This window comes from Clytia hemisphaerica, unplaced genomic scaffold (genome assembly GCF_902728285.1).
Source record: "Clytia hemisphaerica strain Z4C2 unplaced genomic scaffold, Clytia hemisphaerica genome assembly, whole genome shotgun sequence".
Classification (NCBI taxonomy): domain Eukaryota; kingdom Metazoa; phylum Cnidaria; class Hydrozoa; order Leptothecata; family Clytiidae; genus Clytia; species Clytia hemisphaerica.
In genome coordinates this window covers 523,857-536,852 of record NW_027103332.1, presented here as the reverse complement: position 1 = coordinate 536,852, position 12,996 = coordinate 523,857, and the positions used below count along the sequence as shown (strand labels likewise).

Below are 12,996 nucleotides of genomic sequence, written 5' to 3'. Positions count from 1 at the left end.
TATCGGCAGACAATATTTTCACAACTGTGTGCCTTTTATTGCCAAATCATGCATGTTGGTTGTTCAATTATGTTGAAATTATTAGCGCGTCTTTGATACACCCCTTCTCACAGACCCGGTGGGATTTTTCAGGCAGTAGGTGTAAAAGTAACGGACCAAAACTCGATGGGGATTGATATTCGTATGTTTTCTTATGGCTGGATATTCGAATTTCATTGTTTTCGAGCCAAAAAGTTAAGATGGAAAGATAGCACAATATTTTGCATTGCGGATTTTCTTATCTGATTTATTTTCAGTAGTGATATAAAAATTACAGTATAATTTTCCACTGGGACGATATTTTGATCAATCTTTCAAGTGGGAAGGGGTCCCAGTAGGTCTGTGAGAAGAGGGTGTTTTAATGCCAGTAAACATTTAAAAAGTAGTTTATTTGACGGTTTTGAGTTTTCTTTGAAAATATTTCGCGGATAAGGCTTTTCCAAATTTCCATGGGGACTTGATTTTAATCCCCGCGAAAATCTATCCCACGAAAGTAAGTGGTTGCGTGGTAAATAACTAGAAAAAATGTCCATTGCATAGCAGTAAGCGATATGTCGAAATTGGAGAGAATTTTGAGAAATTACACCGATTGATGCACATTAAGTGTCTCGAAACTACGCCAACCTATTTTTTCTTTTTATCCATGTTATTAAAGATTTTTCTTCATCAGCTTATAGTTGTAATCAATATTTAATAAGAGTAAGGGTAAAATTGTTTATTGTAGATAGAGAAAATCAGAAAGGATTTTTTGCCAAACGTTTAGCTTTTCATATATTTCTTACGCTTATTCATAGAATGCGCTCCTCCCCCTGAGCTTAGGGGGGGGCTAAACCATTTTTGCTTGATTGGGGGCTGTATTTTTCAAAAAATACTGGGGACTAGCTTGTTGTGTAATAGAACGGGGGCAGAGCTGATAGGTTGATGATATTTTAAATTATGTTAAAAATCTATACTGTGGGGAAGGTTTTATCCTCTAGAAAATTTTTTTTGCCTGCGGCGCAATAAATTTATCGAGAATTTGCATCCAATATTTCTTTGATGTTTTGCTTTGTGAAGGGGGGGCTGTGTTTCTAGAATTTAGTCGGGGGCTGAAAAAATACTGGGGTCTGGACCCCTCTACACACGATGTTATTTGCCATAAAGATTTCAATTTCAAAAAGATTTTATCCAACAATTAGATTCCAAGCTATGTCTTATCGGGGGAAGAATTTGCTAATTTTTAGATACCTCAAGGTCTATGTTATTACATATAGACTGGATTCGTTCATAATTCGTATAATATAGTAGTATATAGCTGTTATAATGATAATAAGGGATAATGTCAGTTCAGTTTCCTTACTACCATACCCCTTACACCATCTCTACTCTAAAGGCCCCAAACAAACATCCCCACCCGGTTATTAATTTCCGAAATTTGCCCCCCCCCCCCCCATTCTCTTTTGAAAATATTTTCAGCTTCAAAAAGCTGAGTTGCTCTAAACAGCCTTGCTTTAGTATATAGTTACCTTTTTTTTGGGGGGGGGGGTTAGAGGTACAATTTATATACCCCCTTTATTATATTTTGAAAAAATTTTGGGACAGGCTACTCGATAATTTTGTAATCGTTTTTCTATCTAATCATAGGAACGAGATGATGGTGAGAAATCACGCATACTCATTCAAGATCTTGAAGAACGAAACAAGGACCTAGCAGAACGTCTCACCGAGGTATACATTCATTTGGTCAGTTGTCTTAAATCAAACCTGATATTGGAAGAAATTTACGTGACATACAGTCTTTACATAGTTCTCTTCTTTCGAAAGATGAACAGATAAAAACAACACGATTACAACGCCCCCCCCCCAAACAACATCACACACAACTACTAGATGAAAACCACACACACTTTCATTTTCATCTTCTTTTTCTTTTTCTTTTTCTTCTTTATTTGGAAATCTTAATTAAGTAGCATCAGAATGTACTTTTCCTCCACCGCTTTTCCTGTTTACGAACCTTTCATAGATATCATAGTCACGGATTATATACTTTCCATGGCGTCCTCCAGCTTTTTGGTCCCCCCAAATAAAAGCTAAAATCCCCCATCTGGCCTTTTCCCCCCACCTGTCTTTAAAATTCGTGCTCCCACCAATTGGGAAATCCCCCTAGCCGTATTGTATAAGGGTTGCGAAGTGATGATCCAGACTTGCCTCAATTCGCAAGCTACCATAGCAAAAAAAAAGACTCTCAAGATCCCTAGAAAGACAGGCTCATAAGCCTGAATGCCCAAACACATCAGGAAGGTCTGTATTTATCCTATTACTCCCCCCACTGGGTAGAGGACTGAATATACCCCCTATTCGCCTTTCTCCCCCCATCAAGCTCGAAAATTTCACTTCCTCCCTGCCACCAAAATCTGATCCCCCCCCCATCTTCCTGGGGGGGGGATGATCCCATGTTTTCTCCCTCCATCCTTGTTACCGATACGACAACTTTATCATGTTAGTTAGTTTATCGAGTTAGAATCTGTGAATGTGTCTGTCTGTCTGTTCTGTGAATGTGTCTGTCTGTCTGTTTATTCATCCATGTCGACTTAAAAAATGGTCAAATTTGGCTGAACTTTGAACTTTGTTTACTGGTAGATTATCATGAAGTGTTTAATTCTTAATTTCAAAGTTTTTGATTTTTTAAATGCTAAAATTGAGCCTCTGAGTACTTACCACCATGCTACTGCCTCTAAATATGTAGTTTCAATTTACTAATGTACGTTCCACTGTTCATCAGTTGTTTCCTTTTTTACGTGCTCCAGAAAGAAAGAGAATTAGAAGAACTCACAGAGCGTATCGGCCAACTAACAACGAATGATGGTCAAAATCGTTCAATAGTGGTTAATCGAATGTATCAAGAAAAAATAAAATGTCTCGATCAAGAAATTGCTAAAAAGGTTTGTTGTCTGTGATAAACAAAATGTAGCGCATGTGTAGTACCATCTTGATGGGGGAGTTTTTCTTGTTCACCAACGTAGATTGTCTCTCCTTATCATTTGAATATATCATATTGAAGAGTAAGCTCACCCCTGTCTGATCTATTTAGAGCCACATTCCCTATGCATAAAACAACCATTTCGACGCTCTTGGAGCTCGATTATGGTGTCAATTTCTATCCTTTTGTATTATCAGCATCAAAATAATTAGCGGCATAACATTTTTTGAAATTGGTTTGAGAAGCTTTGTATTTAATCATCAGATAGTCATTTTGTCAGCATAAAGACAATAGAATGATTGATTAGATTGATATCTCTAAAACTGGCCTTCCCAATTTTTTCCTACTGACAAGTTCTATCTATTCATACTGAAGGCATCCCATTCAGCATGATTAAAATATTCGGTGTGACAAAACTTAGAGACATCATACTTAATGGCCCTGTCAATATTTTGTCAAATCGTGTCAATTTATCAAGAAAATGACTGGTTACTTCAAAGGTCACTTTTTAGTATTCTGAGGACTTTCTCTACGGTGAAGAGAGCAGATAAACTCGATAATCCAAATTTATCTGGTCGGTGGCCGTGGTCGCCATTTCTGGTCGATGTTTAGAAACTCCCTCTTGATGGTATAAATTCTGTATTTTCAGTATACACTCTTTTTTATTAGAACAACTTTATAAGAACAATGAGGTTCACAAATGCCAAAAAATTAGAGTATTAAGAACAAAAGCCTAGCCGAAACTTAAGGTATAGAGCCTCGCATTAAAATCCTACGGTATGAATTTTCGTGTTTGGATTTTGTACTTTGTATATTGTCAAATATAAAGGGAGGGCAAACTGGGATCTAAAACTGACACTTCTGTATCAGTGAACTGGTGAGTTCGGCCACAGTGGGTAACCCAGTGAAAACAATTGCTAAAAATGGCCTGATTTTAAGCCCCGTTGGGATGATGAGTTAACCCGGTCAAATTTTATCGAAATTCTCTACCCCTGTCAAAACTTGGAAATTCATTGTCTCACCAGGTCTTACTCACTCCGGTCAAAATTCGTATTATATTATTTATATTATTTCTTTCTGGAATTCTTATACCTGTCTGGACAAATATGGAATTTGAAGGAGATAATCGCTGAATAAAAGTTCAGTAAACTTTCTGGAAATAGGAAACTTTCATCTTGACATTTTGAAATTCCCAAATATTTGTGCTCGCTCCGCTTGCAACTAAATCTTTAAATTATGTTCATTTAAATAACTGTTAAGGAAAAACTGAAAACTTTCCTAATGGATGAAAATGTCTGGAAGATATTGGGTATTTCGCAAGAATGTCTGGAAAATTTTTTAATATTTTCAGGTCAAAAATCTGGAAAAGTGTGCCTTTTGAGATAAAAAGTCTGGGATTTTCAACTTGGCAAACGCGTAGGAATCCTGAATAAGGTCAACCAAATAAATCTAGTAAAGCCAATGCTTTCAATTTCAATTTTTTCTCTTCGCCGGTGAAAATCGAGTTAAAAATTCTCACTCAGTTCGTTTTTGAGATCTCAAATTCAAACCCGGTTAAGTTTATTTTTTTTACAAAGCCAACCCGGTGGATTTCAAAACTTCACTGGGTCACTGACACAGCAGTGTAAACTGGTGATTACAATGAGAATATTCATTTTATTTCTCATTTTCTTTCTCCTCTTTCTCTTTTTTGGTTTCGAATTTTGCAATAAAAGTAAAGCAGATTAGTCATTTTACAACTTACAACTTTACAAATATCCTTCACACCCCCGCCCCCTAGTAGATACTTTCTGACCATTCCCTTCGAAACCGAGTGGGATAAAGACGTTGAATAATAACCTTATTAGATTGCTACTAAGTAGGATAAGACTTACTCTATTGTAATCTCGCCCAACAAAAGTCGACCTTCTTTAATAGTAGTTTCCCCTTCCTTGCCTTTGCTTGAAGGGAAAGAAATGAATCAAGAAAAGCTTTTCTTTCTTTAGTTTTCTTTTTCGAAACAATTATAACTGTTTCACTAGCAAATACCTTTTCAACGAGCAAAAAATCGTAATCTAATTCAAATGCCACGAAATATATCTATTATAAAATTTAGTGAATGGTCGAATTATTTTAGATTGATTTTGTAATGTTTGCCGTAATTTTTCTAATTTAACTGAACTTAGCGAAATTAGCTAACCAAACTTCTACACGTGCATGTGTACTGTCAACTTGTTCAACGAGGTCAACAACCCATTAATTTTAACAAGGCTTATGTCATCCTTTTTATCCAAATATTGCTCCTCGTATAGATCAGCTTTAACTACAAGCTTTAACTGCGACTTTGAATTTTTTTTCGGTAGATAAACATCAAGACAGACTTGGCCCAATTATACTCTTCTTTCTTTAAGAATGAGATTTTGAAGGAGATCAAATCACACATCAGAGGTTGTGCTGAACGAGAAGCTCAATTGTTGAGAGATATTGATGAACTCAAAGAAAAAGTGAGAACATTTCTGTTAAAGCTTCCAAAAACAAAACCTACCCTATTTAGCTAAGGCTACACTTATAAGGTTGCGTGAAAAATTCACCAATGTAACCTTAGCCTAAGTTTTTATTTAATTTTTTTTTAACCTGTTGAGTCGCTTTTATATTTGCATCGTATTTCTTAAGATGGAAGCTTTTTTTGTTTTGATGTGGTGCATTTTCAAAAACCAGGCGGTAAATGCCACTTTCAACCAAGCATTTGTATAGAACTTCGTGTGCAACTTATTTAAGAAATAATTTACTTCAAATCAATAAATAAGAGATTCGGCTGTATCACTTTTTGTTTTTTCTTAATCTTGAGAAAAGTGTTTATTCACTTACGTACTTACCTAATGCAGTTCTTTAACTAGGGGGTAATTGATTTCATAAGTAGTGATGGTTGCACAATTGACAATAGGCGTCTACAAACCATACTCAACACTCTCACGAGTATTTCAAGCTGAGTTTGTTACTTTATCTACCTACATTCACAATGGCATACTTGTCTTAACAGATGGGTGTTGTCAGTACTAAATTCTCAGACATCGTGACGTTTGGTAACGTGGAAAAAAACTCTGAAATCTTTGCATTACCTTGGGGTATCCAAACGAAATGGGTATCCAGGACGACAAATTTGAGAAACCTTTTAGTACATTGGTACTAAATTAGTGTTTTTCATAATTTCTGAATATTTTTCAGAATTTGTCCAGTTATTTTTGCATTAGAGAACTAAGACTTCGTGAAAACGAACACAAAATTAAAAGTTTTTGGTTCGTCTTTAAGCACTCTTTTTAACTGTAATTTCACCTTCATGCACATTTAAAGATATCTATTGAATCGTAGGTTGAATTTTTGCAAAATTTTCCGAATGGGGTTGAGAATGAAAATGACGCTCTTGCAGCTTTACAACAAAGCAGGTATGTTGTCTCTTAGACCACGTTCACACGTAACGGTTCTGTTTCACTCCGAAACAAAATCAAGCTATTCTATTGGTTAAAGTCGAGGTTTACGTCATTTCTAATCAATAGAATGGCTCCATTTCATTTCGGAGCAGAATAGAACCGCTACGTGCGAACATAGTCTTAATTCTACTCAAAATGCATTAAGGGTATCGACGTGAAGGCAATAAATATAGCTATGTTGAAAAAAAATTTACGACCATGAAAAAAAAGAGATTTCTGGCACCAAATTTCTGCTTAATCATTTTCTTCGCATTTTCCAAGAAAAGTTTCTTATGCTTTGACAATTAAAGGAATAACATTAAAGTCTATAATTCTTTTCTTTCGTATACAGACTTCGTGTGCGGACATTAGAATGTGAAAAAGAGGAACTGGTGAACGAGCTGAAACGTCTTCGAGAGCTGACCAATGACGGTGAAGAAAAAATAGACGTGGTAAAATTTCAAAATGCTCATTAAGGGATAATACACCTTTCCCGAATTTATTTCGACTTTTTGAAAAACGCTATTCCGAAACCCTACTCTACTTGCATTTAATTTAGAAAGATTCTACTACGAAATGCAAAATCAGCAAAAAGAAGAATTATGTTAAAAGCTCTCCCGGTTCTTGAAATATTTCAATTTTAAGCTTCAAAAGTATATAGTTCTCGTTTCAATTTGGAGAGCTCGAATTCGCGTGGATAAATTTTGGCGATCTTCAATATTTTCGACCATAACGCGGGCTTTTTTGTTCTGATTATTTGATTTTAACACTGCAATGTTTTTGCAAGCTCAGTATTTATTTCATAGCGATTCAGACCTCCATTTAAATGGTAACAATAACCTAAATGACAAACAATACAAATGAGATAACAAAATGTCCCTATCTCTTCCTTAGACTCAAGATGAAATCATCAAGAAGTTGAAAAATTATGATAAAATGTTAGCTTTGGAAGTTGACTTGAGGTATTATTATATTATGATAATTACCAGTGGATACCCCTTAAAACCACATACCCCTTAAAACCTACAAAGTTACACTTTGGGCTCTCTTAGCCACCATACTTAATTTAATATTGTATAATTCACTTTTTTACAACCTCTTATAAATGTAATATAAATTAATATAAATTATTTTATAATATAAATTTCATAAAAAACTTATATATATACTTAAAAAGTTATACAATTTTTTTCATCAAAAATCCCTTTAACAATCCAAGTTTTTCGGACCTAGAGATTACACAATTGAATTTAAGGTCATAAAACCTTTAGGTACCTATACTTATGGTATGAAAAAATCATTTTCTTCTTCATGGTTAGACCCCAAAGAAATCGTTAGTCCCTCAAATTTGCATAGCTTTCCTAGGGTATGTAGATATCGTAGATTTATTAATTTAAATGTTATTTTTAAGGACTCGCATCAAGTCAATGGAAATTGAAAAGGAGAGACTTTCTAAAGAGAATAACAAGGTATGATTTTGATTAAATAAACTCTAAGTAGGCCGAAAATTGAGGGACAATATTCACGCAAATGCAATAAAGATTGATCCAAATTAATTTGATTCTACGGTTCCCGGGATAAAAATGAGGATAGCTTTTTCCATCTTCAGTCGTGAGTTTTTCCCTCGCGATGGTACCTAGAACTAATAAACTGAGGTAGTTATACTACCTGTGGTTTTGTAGATGTCTGCTATTCAGACTAATGGTAACCGCAAAAACTCTGTTAAAACTCTTGCTTTGGTACAAAAAATAAGGGAAAAATTGGACACGAGGCGAAAATTAAAAAAATGTAGTGTTTCCGGAATGCGGGTGAAGGAAAAAAGCTCTCATGCGGCCGGCCGGAAAATTTTTTTTTTGTTATTTTTGATAACTTTTGATCATTGAAATAGAACTTTAAAGATAACTTTTATGTACAAACAGTATGAAGTAAGCCCTGAATACTAGTGTATCAACTACTAACGAACAAAACTTGATTTACAAGCGGGAATATCTAACTAAACGACGTTTGATACCTTGAACGGTCAACTTGATTTTCCTTATGATGAACCATATAGATGAACCCATAGTCTGCGACCGGGTCAGAAAGTTTTTCTTTTTCACCCGGCTGGTTTCTGGAAACACTGCATTTTTTTATTTTCGCCCAAGAAATAATGTTTTTATTATGACTAAGATGTTGTTTTGTTATTTTGTTATTTTCCCATTTAGAAAATAGAGACTTACCACCTCTGCAATGTGTAAATGTGTTTCATTTTCTATCAACTATTAGCACTTTTTCATGTTTAAGTCCCAAACATGAAAGTTGTTGTTTTGGATCAGTGCATATATTTTATAGGCATCAACTAATATTTCGAGCTTCGAGATATTTGTTGACTTTTTAGTCTAAAGTGAAAGAAAAATACAGCAAAATCAATAAATATTTTACCATTTTTCAATTAGCCATTTCTACTCTGGGATTGTATTGAGCACTCAATTTCACTTAGTCTTAGAGTTATCCAGGGAATTCGGGTTAAACTATAACAAAATGTCACAACACGTTTTTTATAAGAACATCCAAAATTTTTTAAACCTTCGGATGTTCTTAACTTTTTGGGTTTCAAGCCGCCTAAAAATGTTCTTATTTTCACCATTTTTACCTACTTTCCTGAGAAATTGGCTGTTTTAGAGTCCACAAAAGCTTAAACATTATATTAACAATTGATTGATTAGATCGGTCAAAGTGAATGTAAAGACACAGAGTCACTTAAAGTCCTCCATCAAACGTAGATCCTAAATATTTGCTTAAAATTTGTTTTTGTTTTTTGGACCTACCTCTGGGGTCCTTTCCCGGTCCTTTAAATTAATCTTTGTTCGCTCGTCGGTTCGGCCGTTCTGTTACCGGCTTTCTGTTTTTTTTCTTTTTTTGCATAGTGATGCAAAATGAAAGTACCAAAAAAGTGACGGGGCTCGATTTTCAAAAAAAGAATTTTGGCAAATTTTGGCTTAATGCATACAATATTTTAACCTGTGTACAGTGGAACCTCTAATTAGCGTACACCATCGGGGGAGAAGTGTCCGCCTTTTAGAAACTTTTGATTTCGGAGCTCCAATTTTGAAATTAGGCCATCCCAGGGTGTCGAAAATACAAAATTGGGGTCTAAAGTACTTATCTGCAGACACTAGGTCCAGTGAACTGTTATCAGATAGAATAATATCTCACTTTGGCTACTTCATCATCTATTCAGATTCCCTTTGTTAAAAGTGATTATTGGTCGTAAAAACAGTTTCTCAAAATCTGATGCGTGGATAGATTGCTCTTTATAAGGGTATTTTTTCTCAGTTATGAAATTTTTAGTTTTGGAAAACGATTGATATTTACAAATCTATTTTAGCTTACAATCTGGAATTTTAGGAGCTGAAATTTAGTGATTCCATCGATTTTAACTCCTAAAATTAAAAAATCAATTTTACTCTATACGGAAAGAATAACTACTGTAATTTAGGTGAAAACTTGACACCCAAATTTCTTTTCTTAGAAGTGCGTTTTCAAATAGTTTTCAACACTGGTGAATCTATAAAATGAGCTGATTTCAAATATGTAATTCTTATTTGCATTGAGGGGACCGAAGTGCCCGAAATTTTCAGTTGAAAATAATCAAATTATGTGCATAATTTTTTGAGAATTCAAAAGAATCCAATCAATATGAGAAAATATGCAATTAAAATACGATAAGAACAAAGAAACGACATTATCATTGCACACGTGCAATTGAATTCCCATTGCAACTAAGGGACCCCTTACAGACACGCTTCATTTTGAGAAAAAAAGCATGAATTCATTCTATCTGATAATAGTTCTATGCTAGGTCATAGAAGAACAAGAGAAAGGTTATTAAAACGCAACAATTTAGTTTTTAACAAATGAAAGAAAATCTAGAAATATAACACCAAAATTGAAAATACAATTTGTTGAATGGGTCAAGGGAAAACTGGAAATTTGTAGAAATAATTTGAATGATAAGACTAATAAGTGCTTGAAATAAAAATATCTAAAAAAATTTTCTTCGATTTTGGACGTCTGTGCCCGTTTGATATTCAATATCCGCTAATTGGAGAGCTGAAATAGGGGTTTTTACCATTTCGTGCGAAAGAATTTGTCCGTTAATCAGAGGGTCCGCTAATTGAGTGTCCGCCTTTTAGAAACTATTTTATGAGGATTTGACTAGGAAGCGGCCGGGGAAAATGAAATTGTCCGCTAATCAGAGGTGTCCGCCGTTTAGAGTGTCCGTTAATTAGAGGTTTGACTGTATCAGAAAATATTTTCTAATGATTATTATCTCATGATTGGGAAGCGTTTTTAACTTGAAATTTTGATCCTTGATAGTTTAGATTAAACTTTTATCGTTTTGATTCAGTAACCTACTATATTGGATATCGCGAAAGTCAGTCACCTATCTTGAGCGACTTTTTCTTGATAAAAAAGTACACGCTTATTTACGAGAATACAAATATTCATCATGGATTTAGCCGAAAAGTTATGAATATGCTAAGACCCCAGCAATTCTCAAATCATTCACAAAAAATGCCTTTCTACATGTTGAATTTAGGTCGAATTTGGACCGTAACCTAAAAATTCATTAACAATATTAAGATAAATTTTCGAAAAAAGTTAAGAATATCCCCAGATTGTATGGAGAAAAACGTGAAAATCGGCATGTGTATGCATTCTGGTATTTTATATGCTTATGTTCTTATTCATCTCTTCTTTCACTCCTATCGAAGTTAATCAACCGTCATGGTGAATTCTTAAAACTCTCTATCAATTACAGAAAAAGAATTTTGGATTTTCTAAAACTTTGGCCCAAATCTTGATATATATTTTTTTCTCTTATTATTCTTACTACAAGGGTAGCTTGTATTTTCTTCAGTAGACTAATAAACTGTCCTAGTTTTCATAATTTCGATTGAATTCAACTTCGTGTGGATTTAATTTCGCGTGGATTTAATTTCGCGAGCCAGCAAATTCACAGGATTTCGTGAGCTTTATTTTCAAACGTAAAAAATTAACGAAAACGTGAAATGGAATATCACAAAGATTAATCCGATTAAAAATCTGATTTTTTTCTCTTTCAAGCTGAAAAAGGAATTGGATTCGTTCGACCCAGCATTCTTCGACGAGCTAGAGGATCTCAAATACAATTATCAGAAATCTCTTACAAAGAACTCGCTCTTGGAAAAGCAATTGATTGATTTGTCAGAGCAACTTGGTATTGATGTCAACATTCCACCCTAATTATCAACATATGTATTAACCCTGATGGGAACGTCACCTTACCTGCGCACTGGATGGAACTTTAGTAAGTGCACGAATATTATATTGTTGATTATAAACACCGATTCTTTCACCCTCGAATACACTTACGGGAACAATATGGAAACATGCATCTCCACTGATACAAGCCTTTTTATAGGATTCGTCTCCTTTTCAGGGCAAGATTTTTTGAAATTTCTCAAATATTACCTCGGTATTTTCTCAAATTTTACACCGTTACAGTGCACTTTTTCCCACTTGCTCACAAATCAACCCTTACAGTGCACTTTCCAAAGTCCAAAAAACCTACCGTTAAGGGTTGCCCCCCCCGGGCCTTTATGTAAAGTTTAGAGGTCATAAAAATGCAAATTCTTTTCGATTTGGGTATTTCCAAAACTGATATTGATAATGTTTTTTAAAAACTTGTAATATAGATGTATGAAAAAAGATTTTACTAAAAAAATGTGATATATTTATGGAAAATTTTGAAAGATTTTTAAAATTTAGAAGAAATATTGAAATTTGAAAAGCATATGGCGGCTGACAGCCCACAACATATTTTCTCCTTTATTTTCTCGTACGAAATTATATCTTGTGTATTTAAAATTTGGTGTCTAATTAAATAAGGAGGAGACTGAACAAAACTTTCTATTGGAGTAAAATATTTTTTGAAAATATTGTTGACCTCTCTTTTTAGGCCAAAAATGACCTAGAGTCAGTATATTTTAAGGTTATGGCAACAAATAACTACAGTAGGGTATGAGATAGCTCTCAGTTGACTTTTAAGACAATATCCCAAGCTATAAATAATTGTAGCAGATGTTTTTTGGAAAATTATGAATAAACTTTATTTTTACCAAGTATATTTTCCTCAGTAAGTAATAAATTTTGTAACATCCCTTCAGCAAGATCGGCCATTTGAAATTGTAAATACGGTCGAGTCTCCATAACTCGAGTCCGCACGGGGAACACAAAATTTGTTTGAGTTTAGAAAATTTCGAGTTAAGGAGTAAGTTTTATTAGAAGGCTGGGACTGAAGGGATGAAAAAACTTGTTCACCGAACTAAGAAGACATTCGAGTTAAAGTGACACCACTGTATGTTTCTTTATTAAAAAAAGCGCGTATTTGTGCAACATTCTTAAATTTTTAATTTTGAGTTTTCGAGATCATGCAAAGCCAAGCCTCTTCCTAAAATGACGTTTTCCAAAATCCAAAGATTAAAGAAAACACTAGAATATGGTTGTCTTCTGTTGTCTTACTTACGG

At 34.3% G+C, this 12,996-nt stretch overlaps 1 protein-coding gene across 1 annotated transcript in view; it reads left to right on the top strand.

Annotated features, from left to right (window-relative positions):
• The window catches only part of LOC136815670 (centrosomal protein of 290 kDa-like), an 82,663-nt gene extending 70,375 nt beyond the window's left edge, over nucleotides 1–12,288 (top strand). The window contains exons 62-69 of the mRNA XM_067072116.1: nucleotides 1,663–1,746; nucleotides 2,826–2,960; nucleotides 5,389–5,481; nucleotides 6,347–6,420; nucleotides 6,797–6,896; nucleotides 7,339–7,406; nucleotides 7,856–7,913; nucleotides 11,554–12,288. Of these exons, the coding sequence (XP_066928217.1) occupies nucleotides 1,663–1,746; nucleotides 2,826–2,960; nucleotides 5,389–5,481; nucleotides 6,347–6,420; nucleotides 6,797–6,896; nucleotides 7,339–7,406; nucleotides 7,856–7,913; nucleotides 11,554–11,712 (771 nt within the window). The 3' untranslated portion in view covers nucleotides 11,713–12,288. The remainder of the gene's footprint in view (nucleotides 1–1,662; nucleotides 1,747–2,825; nucleotides 2,961–5,388; nucleotides 5,482–6,346; nucleotides 6,421–6,796; nucleotides 6,897–7,338; nucleotides 7,407–7,855; nucleotides 7,914–11,553) is intronic.
• Nucleotides 12,289–12,996: the final 708 nt, after the last annotated feature.